Raw genomic sequence first — 12,858 nt, 5'->3', positions numbered from 1 at the left:
CCCGACCACTTGTCGTATGGTTCAGGCCAACTCTGCACAAGATGGTGAACCCAAAACTCCACCAAGAAAAACACCATTCTTTGCTAGCAATCTCTCTTGTATAGAAAATAGTTGATGTGTTGTGTAGAAAATAGTAGATGAGAGAAACTATTTATAGGCCACTAGGCCATTACAAAATACATCAAAAAATAATAATGACCATGAACTTAAAGAAAAGGGAGAGTGTATCCAAATATTAACTCACCACCAAGTTCATGAATTCTAATTAATCTCCATTCATGAACAAGACAAAAGGACACCAAAATAATGAATCTCTATTCATGAACAAGATAAGATTCATAAACAAGACAAAAGGAAGATTCACGAACAAAAATATATAAATAAATAAATAAAAGATCTTAAAATAATCCAACAATCTCCCACTCATTTTAATATCAATAAGGACAAGAGAGATTACTAAACAAAGATAGACTAGTATGTATCATGAAGGTGTGCTCTGCATTGAACTTTCATTAATGAAACAACAACCTTTACTCTAGAGTCAGTAGTGGTCTTAGACTTGAACTGTGACTGCTTAGGGGAAATAAAGTATTACTGCTTACACATAATAATCTAGGTGTTGACATGAGCTTTTAATAGCCAGCACATTACGGCTTTGTGCTTATCCAAGTTTTCATGAGCATATTTGAGAATAAGCCTTATTCTCATAGAAAGTGGCCCCACTTTCATGCTCACATAGGTGAAATTTTTCAAGGATGTTCTTGTAATTTACACACCCCCACTCAACAAGAGCTACAGAATTTCATTAAAAGTATAAAAACTTAACCCTCCAACATTACATGACAAATGCATTTACATCATTGAGATGGATAACAAAATATTAAAGAGTGCATTTTTACAACCACCATTTGATTCGTTTTTCCCATTGAACCTAGTTACAAGATCTCTGGTCCCTAGGTTGGATATCCTCATACATGGTTTATGATTTTATAGGCTTCAAACCCATTCCCCTCGATATATTCCAGACCATATCTCTCGCCAAGGCCTTGGTTAACTGATCCGCAAGATTATCACAAGATTTTACATAATTCATAGTTATGATGCCATTACTCAAATATGATCTCACATTACTATGTTTCCTTCGAATACGTCTGGATTTATCATTATAAAAATGGTTGTTTACTCTACCAATAGCAATAGTGCTATCACAACGAATTAACACAGGAGGAATCGATTTTTCCCAAAAAGGGATTTCATGTAACAAATCTTTCAACCAATTCATTTCCTCGCATGTTGAAGCTAACGCTATAAGCTCAGCGTCCATTGTAGAATTAGCAATTATAATCTATTTTTTAAACTTCCAACACATAGCACCACCACCCAAGATAAAAATAAAACCTGAGGTAGAGAGAGAATCACCTGACAAAGTGTTCCAATCGGCATCACTATATATCTCAAGTACCGCAGGATACTTGTTGTAAAACAAACCATAATTTTTTGTACCAGATAAATATCTCATAATTCTTCCCATGGCTAGCCAATGATTTCGACTTGGCTTGCTAGTAAACCTGCTAAGTACTCCAACAGCATATGTAATGTTAGGTCTAGTACAGTCAGTAGCATATCTCAAACTACCAATCATGCTAGCATATTTCTTTTGATTAATCACTTCTTTTTTATTTGTTACAACAGATAAATATATGCTTGCATCAAAAGGAGTAGCAACATGTTTACAATCTAGAAAATTATATTTCTTTGAAATTTTTTCAACATAATGCGACTGATCAAGAAAAATGTCATCATTAGTCTTGGTAATTTTAATTCCCAAAATAAAATTGGTTTCACCAAGATCTTTCATATCAAAGTGGTTATTAAGCATATTTTTAGTCTCATTTATAATATGCAAATTAGAGCCAAAGATAAGTAGATCATCCACATATAGGCTAATAATTACATGTGCATTTTCATAAGTTTTATAATATATGCACTTATCACATTCATTAGTCTTATAGCTATTTGTAAGCATCTAAGAATCAAATTTCTCATGCCACTGTTTAGGAGCTTGTTTTAAACCATAAAGCGATTTAGTTAGCTTACACACCTTGATTTCTTGGCCAGGCTCCACAAAGCCTTAGGATTGGTCCATGTAAATCTCCTCATCTAGATCTCCATTTAAAAATGCTGTTTTTACATCCATTTGATGAATTTTTAAATCATGAATTGCAACCACTGCTATCAGTCTAATGAATATAACTCTAGTAACCGGAGAAAAAGTATCAAAGAAATCAAGATCAACTTGTTGCTTAAAACCTTTAGCGGCAAGTCTCGCTTTATATTTATCTACAGTTCTATCTGGTTTAAGTTTTTTACGAAGGACCGATTTACACCCAATAGTTTTACAATTTAGAGGTAAATCCACTAGCTTCCATGTTTTATTTGAAAGTAGTGAATCTATCTCATCATTTATAGCCACTTTTCAGAAAATAGCATCAGATGATGAAAAAACTTCTTGCACCGTAAGAGGAATTTCTTCCACATTGTAAAGATAATAGTCAGAGCCAAAATCTTTTTCAACTCTAGCTTGTTTACTCATCCTTGGTTGAATTTGAGAATTTTCTTATTCTTGAAAAACTTGAGATGGAATAGAAGAGTTAGGCATTGATGAAATATTTTCAGAAATTATTTGACTCCCACTATTTCTAGATTTGAAAAAAAAAATTATTTTTATGAAAAATAGTATCACTTGATTCAAAAATAATATTATTTTCCATATCACAAAATCTATAAGCTGTGCTATTCAACGCATATCCAAGAAAAGCACAGGTGGTAGCTCATTCACCCAATTTAGGTCGTTTAGGATCTGCAAGCCTCACAAAAACTAAACAATCCCAAACCCTTAAATAATCTAAATTTGGTTTGTGCACCCGCCACAACTCATAAGGTACAATTTTAGTCTTTTTTTGTGGCACTCTATTTATCACATGGCAAGCTGTCAAAATAGCCTTGCCCCAAAAAATTTGAGGGAGCACCTGAATCAATAAACATAACATTCGTCAAGTCAATTAACGTTCTATTTTTTCTTTCAGCTACGCCATTAAATGAAGGTGAATATGGTGGAGTAGTTTCATGAATAATTCCCAATGACTGAACAAAAGAGTTGAATACAAGAGATTCATACTCTCAGCCTCTATCACTTCTAATTCTCTTAATCTTTTTACATAATTGATTTTTCACTTCAAAAAGGAATTCTTTAAATTTCTCAAAAGTATCATTTTTATTTTTTAATAAATATATGTTTGTGTATTTTGAAAAATCATCAATAAAAGTGATAAAATATCGGTTACCACCTCGAGTTAATATTTCTTCAAACTCACACAAATAAATATGAAATAATTCTAGTAATTCGGTATTTTTTTTAAACACTTTTATGAGGCCTCTTGGTAATTTTAACTTTACTACAAATTTCACATTTCTCAAAATTTTTTGTCACTTTAGGAATTAATCCTAAACTACTAATAATTCCCACATATTTACTGTTAATATGACACAAGCAAGCATGCCAAAAATTAATAGAAGACAAAGTGTAAGTGGTGTCATAGTAATCATAAAATTAATCAGCAAGGAAATTTAAGACATAAAAATGACATTCATACTCATCTGTATTATAGGAAGCCACTTTTGCTTCATGTACCTCATAGTTTTCATCATTCATCTCTTCAGTTATGATTTTGTTTGGGTTCTTCTCGGAAGAACATATGCAACTTTCAAAAGATTAAGGTAAAAAAGAAATTTTCATTTCCACCTCTTAAAATGAACTCCCTTGAACTTGAAAGGCTTGTTGAGATCTCCAATTCCATCATTGGTTTTTTTTTTTGCACTTGATCCATGATTGATCTCCTTAAAATTGTTGGTGAAAATATCAGGAAAAATATATTTTATTGATAAATAATGCAAAGAAAAAGAGATATAAATAGATCAGGCTGAGGCACGGATAACTTGTTTTCTTTAAGGAGATCAAGCTCACTGCGGTAGGAAGAACCCAAATACCAATGCAACAGTCACAAAATTATGACTTGTTCCCTCCAAGATACAACAGCCCGACCACTTGTCGTATGGTTCAAGCCAACTCTGCACAAGATGGTGAACCCAAAGCTCCACCAAGAAAAATACCCTTCTTTGTTAGTAATCTCTCTTGTATAGAAAATAGTTGGTGTAGAAAAGAGTAGATGGAATGAACTATTTATAGGCCTCTAGGACATTACAAAATATGTCAAAAAATAATAATGACCATGAACCTAGAGAAAAATGGAGAATGTATCCAAATATTAACTCACCACCAAGTTCATGAATTCTAATTAATCTCTATTCATGAATAAGACAAAAGGACTCCAAAATAATGAATCTTCATTCATAAACAAGATAAGATTCATACACAAGATAAAATGAAGATTCATGAACAAAAAATATATAAATAAATAAATAAAAAATATTAAAATAATCCAACAATAAGCATTGTTTAGTTCATTTTAACAAGAAACATATAGTAAGCAAAACCAAATATCAATTAAGTGTGAGGTACTCAGAGACACAACCGAAGAAGATGTACAATCATTTTGTTTTTGTTTTTTTTATGTGAAGGGCGCCGAAGCCAAATAGACCTAAGCAGATGTACAATCAGTTGATGCTTTGTTAAGAATGGCTTGGGTACACCTGTTAGCAAAAGTCTAAAGAAAATAAAAAAATTATTATTTTTATTTGGTATGGTTTTTTCTACTCTTGACTACTTATTGTATCTCAAAACACTAACTCGGCATATTGATTTGGTATTTTTTTAATAATAACAATAATAATAGTAATTACGAAATGGTGAAGGGATTTGACTCACTTTTTTTTTTTTTTTTGATGTGAATTACTCATTTTAATCAGCTTATTTAGTGTAAGACAGAATCGATTATATCTATTTTTTTCAACAATTTCATTAATTAGGAGCACTACTCGGGATGAAAATTTCTAAGTGCATATAATCTAATCATGGACACAACACTTGCATATGACACTGCAGGAAAATTCACTTTTGGATTTTACAACATAGAAAATGATTACATATACTAGTCTAGCAATCAAAAGAAGACACTAGAACATTATGCTCCTTTAGACGTCAGACGGGTTTGTAGTTGTAGAATGCCAGCAGCCTTCTGGGACAGGATTGCATTCAATCTAGCTATATAATCATCCAACTGATTTCCTGGTTGATCTGCCTCAACCAACAGGTTCATCTCCTACAAATATGAAAGAAGTATGTCAAAATCATGGATCTGCAGGCCATAGGAGTCGACATATTGAACCTTCATTGATGAATAAATATCTGAAGATAAGCCAAAAGAGTCAAAAGATTGAACCTTTAGTAGTATCTGCACCTCATTCACTTCCAGCGAGATCTATGAAGGAGAGCTTGCCAACAACTCTCGGAGGCTTAGATTCACTGCCATCAGCTGACCTTTGTATAGCAAGCTGAAGACTGGCATGTGAACGTGATGATTCCTCATTTGCACCGGTTGTGCCTGCACTTCTTGTAGCATTTCCCTTCTCTATGAGCTCCTGGATTGTCTCCACATCTGACACTTTGCATTTCCCTTCTCTATCAAGCTCATGAGGGTTGATCCTACGCTGCAAGCTGCATATTTCAAGAATGACCCAAAGATAAACATATGTAGCATCAATGCACACATTGATAGCCAAAAGATTAAACAATTAAGAAGCATTCAAGAAAGAAATAATTTCCTGCATTCGCATCACAATAGCTCGATTTTAATTCCCCTTAATATATCATCAAAATCGAAGAACATTGCTATCTTGCCAAAATATAATTACCAGGATAAATCAATACCACATATTCATTAAAACACCAGTGTAATATCATTGTATCAAGTTGAACAAACTTAAAAATAAATTTCTATCTGGGAGGAAAATCAAATTTTATTATTATTTTTTATATGACAAATTTGGAAGGACACATAATAATGTACTCGAGTAGCTAGTGGACACCACGAGATATGAAGCAGTGGAAGCATTTAAGAGGCAGAAAATATCAGTGAATAAGAATCCTGCAATAGATGTAATAAAGAAGAAGAAAATAAAGCAATAGGTATTCACACACAAAAAAGCAGCCAAAATCAAATTCATTTCAACAGCACTCAAATTTATGTTGAACTAAGATTTGGCATAGCACTGGAAGTGTACCTGTCAAATAGAATGTCATTGGCAAGGTAAATTATATGCAATTGTCTCTCAGAATCATCCGCACTAAACACCGTCCCTAAGTGCCTCGGCCAGAGCTGGTGCAAATGGAGACCTCTGCATAAACCAAATCTTGGCACCTTTGATTGACTCTTTGGTTCCAGTGAGATTGTTAAGCACATTGTTCATCTCCATCGCAACATCTGAAGGCGGAGGTCCAGAGAGACCTTTGAATGACCTGGAAGAGTGATCATAATCTGGTCGTCCATGACCAACAAAAGGCTGAGAATGTTGATGGTGCTGTTGTTGCTCATAAAACGGTGGTGTAAAAGGAGGTTGGTGCATTTGAGGACCAATGGCACTCCTAACATACTTGAACAAAATCAAAAAAAATTCCAAGCAAATCTAGAGTAAGCATGAGAGGCTGCCAATTAAAAATTTATTCAAGCCTAGACATACATATGCACAAAAAAAAAAATGCTCATCATACTGCAAGGCTTTATGCAGTGGTTGAATTTTTCTAATTTAGAAATTGTTGGTCTTGACTAACTGTTAATAAAGAAGCACAAGGGAAGAAACCTACACCAAAATGGTCACTGTCCAAGGCAGACCGCAGTCTTGTAGCTAGAGTAATCGTTACCTACAAAGACCATAGATAAAGTTAGTATTATCTATCCAACAACCTGCTTTGGCATGTTCGTACAACTATAGAATTCTCCAATTAAGGGATTAAGGATAGGCAGAGTCACAAGTTATCATTCTGTAGCTGCAGCAATGGTAGTTCCAATATTGAAAGGGTTGGGATTATTGGGATCAAAACAGAAGGTGTTTCTCGCTTTCCAAATGTGCCAGCAGGTAAATGGAAATAGAACTTTCCAACTGATATTGGAACTGTGCTGAGTTTTGGATTGACAATTACTCTTGATCCAGGATTGAAGGTTAGAGGTGAAAGAGTTGAGTACGGGAAGAGGCATACCTAGATTAGTCCAATAGTGAGAAATCATATGGCAATCTCTCAGAGGATGACAGGTTGTTTTAGGTTCCCGATTGCACAAAAGACAGAGTGGATCAGGTGTGATGTGTCTTTTGAAGAGTTTGGCTTTGACATTGATGCGACTATGAAGAGTAAGCCAAAGAAAATGCAAGATCCTAGGGATGAGGGGATTTTCCAAATCCAAGACCTGTCCAGGCTTGGAGAGTTGATAGAATTATTAAAAAGAAGATAAGCTGAGTTAGAAGAAAAATTACCATCAGGAGAATCACTTCAAATCCTAATATCAGGCTCAGATTTGTACCAAGGGAGGGTGATAGCATGGATTTTCTTAGCTATCTCAGGAGGTAAGACAAAGGAAAGATGAGTGAAGTCCCAAAAATTGTTTCCATATATACAAAATCTCAAAACAAGAAGAGACCAAAAAATAAATGGACTGTCAACATGATTTTTGATGATGACCAAGTACCGATCTTCTATGGTAACACTCTCCTCCGTTCCGCCTTCTACAAAACACTGAATATCCAAACAGGGCCAGCAAGATGAAGACGAATGAATACCCACAACCTTAGGTTGCTCCATTGCTTCCGTCAAAGCCCATATAAAGCAGAAACATAATGGTGCTTAAAGATAGAGTAGACAACACATAAAGAGAGTAAAATATGAACAATTGATCAAATAAAATAGTACTCAAGGCCTAAAAAAGGAAAAACATAATAATTGCTCCAATTGGTACACACATAGTAGTAAACAGAGAAGCTGCATTTCGAAAATACATAATTACATGAAGATGAGGATTCTAGGTGCCTTATGCTAGTGAATGTCAAACACAAACGAACAACCAACACCCTATCGCACAACCAACACCCTCACTGTATTCCCCTCCCCTATCACACTGCCACACACAACTCTCTGTTTTTCCCCTCCCCCACCACACAGTCACATACCATATACCAATGGCATAAAAATAAAAATTCAACAAAAGCAAAGTAAAGCACACCAACAGATGTAATTCAAAAAGAGTGCACCAACTAATAAAAACCAAAAAAAATCAAAATTAACAACCAACATACCCCAAAAAGATTCAACATTAGAAGGATCCACTGCCATTGTCACCTTGATACAAATAAATAAGCAATTTTCCTAAAAATTTTGCTGCTAAAAATTCTTTTTTTGACTTTTTGAGATGACTTTTTAACGATTATACTCGTCACGATAAGAATTGGTCCCAAATGTTTTTCATAACAAAATTCTCCATGATAAGAATTGGTTTCAAATGATTTTTACAACAAAATTCTTATTTTTTGAAGACAAAAAACTTTGATACTTAAAATTTTTATTTATTGTAATGTATAATGTGATCATGAACAAATCACAATGTCATAATGATAGTCATGGTGGACCTCATAGACTTTATTGTCATAGGCTCAGCTGAACCATCTCATTTATGTTGGTGGACTGAAGACAAAATACTCCTAAAAGAAGACAACAATTTAATCTATAACTACATGATCTTCCAATCTAATTCAGTTCCTCCAAACTTTTACTGTGTTTGGATGCTTATTGATGGATTGTGGCTGTCTTTGACATTTGTGTTAGTTTTGTGGGTGATGGTGTCCTTTTAGTTAAAATTTAGAATTATTTTTTTACTTAAAAATGTGTGTTAGTGTTTTTTACTTGTCTTAATGTTGCTGAATTGGATTGGGTTGACCTGGGTTTTGACATTGTTTTGCTTATTGAATGTGTCAATCTTTTGGTCCTTGGTGTTTCCCTCAGGCACGTCCTACAAAGGATTCTATTCCCAGAGTCCCTGGTCTTCCATCAATGACTTCTGGATGGTCGGAAATGATTGAGTAGTTCTGGAAAATAAAATAAAATAAAAAATAAACAGGGGCAAACTATAGTAGCAACACTTGTATTTCTAGTAAAAAGGAAACTCAGTCCAATCCATCCCACCAAGCTCTGTAAGAGAAACTATTAGTGTCGGTGCCAGTGTTCAGAGTTTAATGAAACTAGTCAACCAAAGGAAATATTAGATGATTTTTTCTACCTACAAGAAGAAATCTTAGTCATCTAACAAAATGCAACAGTACAAACATTTGAGTCAAAAACTAATGATCAAAGTACAACATAAATAGGGAGCACACCTTGTCCAAATTCATATTAAGATTAATGAAATCCACTAAGGAAGCAGAATTAAAAAATTAACAAGATTCAGAAGAACAATATGGTCCAAATTCATATATCATCAATTCAAAGCAAATTAACAGTGGTTGTACTACACGAGATTAAAGAACTGCTCAATTATGATGATTCACAAATTAAGGCATTCAATTCAATATCATGTGAAGCTATCATGCCAAATACACGTTATTATGATGAATGAACGTAGTTGCTTTTTGCTAGCATGACCAATTCGAAAGTCCAAATATTAGATTTAATTTAACATAGCAAAAAAATTTGATCAAATTTTCAACAAGTATTAATTCAACTAAACATTTCAAATACATATATATATATATATATATATATATATATATATAAGTTTTCTTCCAATTGAGTATCAGTTGATCTACAAAATCATCAAATAATCATCAAATGTGTTTTGGCTACCTTAACATCAATGCAAACGCCAAACTTAAAAACTTCACAAAATCGAAATTGAAAATCAATGCACCTTCTTCGTGTGCATCATCAAGCCATTGCAAGTGTAGATCCTAGCATCTTGAAGCTTCTTCACATCTCCGACATTGATTCCATGAGCAATCACTGCAAAATCACATGAATACAAACAAAATGAAATTATAAATTAAACTTCGATTAAGTTAAAACAGAGCACATGCTGATCCAATTTCTATACATGCAAAACCACAAAAATCCATCACTGATCATGACTATTGAACTTACAGTAAAGATATATAGACGAAAATTAAAAGTAGCTCAAAAAGATATGCGAATCTCAGTATAAATCAAAGTTACTCCGCAATGAATGAACACAGATATAAATATATATATATATATATATATATATATATATATATATATATATATATATATATATATATACATATAAAAACATAACAAAAAGATTGATTCGAACCAAAGCTTCATAGCTGAGAGAGAGTTAGATTGACTCAGAGAGAGAGAGAGCGAGAGAGAGAGAAGAATTTTTTAAAAGAAAATCTAAAGTTTCAGACCTTTGATTCTAAGAAATATAGGCAAGTGGAACAAAGATATAAATTTTTTAAAAGAAACCAATATTTCACAGAAGAATGAGAAAAAAAAAATCTTAGCAACCAAACAGAGTTCAGAGTTTCAATTAAACTTACCAGATCTTTGGGCTTTTTCTTGGTGTCCCAATGGGCACTGAAGAACTCCTCCTTGCACTACAGTGACTCAAATACTTAAGTTGAATACCTAGCAAGCTAAATAAAACAAATCAAAACAAGAGTGATGGAATGTAAATCAATGAAAACCAGAACAAATAAACAAATCACATCCTGACAAATAAAACAGCTCCAGATCCCACAACCTATGTATTGCAAAACCAGCACTATTTTTCTTTTTTTCTTTTTTTTCTTTTTTCTTTTTTCTAAGGAGTAAACAATCTTTTCAACAAACTCAAATGAGTCCTTTTCATCTCCTACTACTGCAGAATATATATATATATATATATATCTTAAAATCCTTTCTAAACTATTTCAAAACATATTTCTCTGTACTTGCTAATACTAAATGGACTGTCAACAAATTAAATTCTATGTCAAAAACTAAAATAAAACACAATTTCCAACTGCTCAAAATAGTATTGTGGCTGAAACATAAATCCAATCAAAACTAGAAGAAAGTAACAAATAGAATTTAGACCTGATATTTACAGATCTGATCAGAGAGATAGTAGATCTGAGAATAAGATCTACGTCTCTAGATCGTTAAACTCACGACCCATCTCGATTATATAAACCGCTAATTGCCTGGAGACACTGACATTGCACTCGAAACCCTAGACAAAATCCATTCACCATGAACGAGAAAAGCTTTCCATGTATCCCATTGCATGGACTAGAAAGAGCAAGAGACCACAAACGAAGAGAAAGAACACAAAACAAAAGCAAAAATGCAAGAAATACGCTAGATTTGGGGGAAAAATGCAAGTGAATCTACAAACATCAACCAAAAATATATTCCAAAACGTTGTTTTAACCATGAGATTTTACAGATCTTGAGTGAACTTAGTAAATCTAGGTTAGAAAACCCTTACCTTGAGCCCTAGATCGATTTAGATCAGAAGGATTCAAACAATCTCGAAGATATACGCTCAGGTCAGGAGGGAGAACAAGATTTTCTAGATCAAAATCACCAAAAATCGATGGAAATCAAAGAACCAGCCCTCGATCTCTCTCTCTCTCTCTCTCTCTCTCTCTCAAGTCGCGTCTCTGTTCAATCGACTGAAATCGAAAAGCATATCATCGCTAAAATTACCTTTGTAAAAGGGCAAAAAAAATCCCCTATTTCACGTACACAAAACCGTGCCGTTTTACTGGCACAAATGTTACCCTCTGTTTCATACAATGTTACACCACCGTTTGCTAATAAACTTGTCTAGCATAATCGGGAATTTAAAAGATTTGTTCACAGATTGGACGGCATTTGCCAAAAACGCCACCAAAAAAACGTGGTTATATCTCATTTTTCCTGTAGTGTGAAGTGAGTATTACAAATATGTAAATCTCATCCTAAAGAGTTATATCTAATTTTATAATTGAATTTTGTGCACTAAAAAATTGTTCAGAGATAATGATTCAATATTCCTCAATAATTTTCCTCCCTCACCTAAATATTCTCCTCTTGAAATAGTGTGGAATTAACACCAAAGTATTCGAATTTTTTAAGATTCTTGCTTAATCCACACAAAAAGAGACTTTGTTTTTTTATTTCATTTTTATATGATCTACAATAGAATTCAATAAATTACAATCGTAATGACGATAACTAAATATAACATATGTACGGGGAGCAAATATTTAGGCGAGCCCGTATTCCTTTCTTCCAAGCTCCGTTTCTGTCCGATCACCTGAGAGCACAATGTGGGTGAGCTACCCGGCGGTGTGTGGCCGGAAAACCCCTCCGACGGTCAAGTTAGAACACACACCAGGGGATAGATAGAGAGAAGGGAGAGTGTTGAGTGTTTAGTGTATGTCTCACCAAATGTTCATCCGTTGCGTATGGGGGGCACAGACATGCTTTTATACCCTCTGTGCCCCATATCTACTCCCAGTCATCTCCTGACACGTGGCTCCGCTCATCCCACCTGTCAGCATAGACCTTGCTGAACATCACCTAATCTCAACTGCCCGCCATCATAGCTGGAGCTCGGCAGCCAAGCTGCTCTATGCGTTGCTGCGCCGTGCCGTGCTTCATACCCAAGCACTTCACTGGCAAAGAGCAAGGAGGACCGGGCTAGGCGGCATCTCGGCAAAGCCTAGCCCAAAGCACCCCCTGTGGTCAGCTTTCCTACCGGTCAAACGGTAACCTCGGCTGACCGCGCCTTTCCGGGCGCCGGTCACTCGGCTTGTCTGGCTTCGGCTATCCTCGGACCGAGCATCCCGGTCCGACTGAGCACTGCCTTG

General features: G+C 34.6%; 1 protein-coding gene across 17 annotated transcripts; it reads right to left on the bottom strand.

The window, feature by feature from the left end:
• Nucleotides 1-5,051: 5,051 nt before the first annotated feature.
• Nucleotides 5,052-11,825, bottom strand: LOC114305883 (uncharacterized). Of its 17 annotated transcripts, none has more exons than XM_082894735.1 (8): nucleotides 11,490-11,825; nucleotides 10,558-10,653; nucleotides 9,906-9,997; nucleotides 7,486-9,087; nucleotides 6,821-6,877; nucleotides 6,241-6,494; nucleotides 5,400-5,674; nucleotides 5,052-5,279 (listed from the first exon to the last, which is right to left on the bottom strand). In XM_082894735.1, the coding sequence occupies exons 6-7, from the start codon at nucleotides 6,417-6,419 to the stop codon at nucleotides 5,419-5,421; spliced, it is 435 nt and encodes a 144-aa protein (XP_082750861.1). In that variant the 5' UTR covers nucleotides 6,420-6,494; nucleotides 6,821-6,877; nucleotides 7,486-9,087; nucleotides 9,906-9,997; nucleotides 10,558-10,653; nucleotides 11,490-11,825; the 3' UTR covers nucleotides 5,052-5,279; nucleotides 5,400-5,418. The 17 variants fall into 17 exon arrangements, with proteins under 17 accessions (XP_082750861.1, XP_082750865.1, XP_082750853.1 ...); XM_082894739.1 differs by having other exon boundaries at nucleotides 8,940-9,087; XM_082894727.1 differs by having other exon boundaries at nucleotides 6,241-6,609; nucleotides 7,214-9,087; nucleotides 11,490-11,824.
• Between the last annotated feature and the right edge of the window lie 1,033 nt (nucleotides 11,826-12,858).

Source organism: Camellia sinensis, chromosome 11 (assembly GCF_055761805.1).
Source record: "Camellia sinensis isolate YWXY chromosome 11, ASM5576180v1, whole genome shotgun sequence".
Classification (NCBI taxonomy): domain Eukaryota; kingdom Viridiplantae; phylum Streptophyta; class Magnoliopsida; order Ericales; family Theaceae; genus Camellia; species Camellia sinensis.
The sequence above is the reverse complement of the archived record's forward strand: the minus strand, read 5'-3'. Positions and strand labels throughout refer to the sequence as shown.

Excerpts from the sequence above, each read along its gene's own strand:
- LOC114305883 (XM_082894732.1), bottom strand. The coding sequence starts at position 6,419 with ATGTGCTTAACAATCTCACTGGAACCAAAGAGTCAATCAAAGGTGCCA. Across the intron at positions 5,675-6,240 it reads AATGACATTCTATTTGACAG|CTTGCAGCGTAGGATCAACC; the intron begins GTACACTTCCAG and ends TGAAATATGCAG.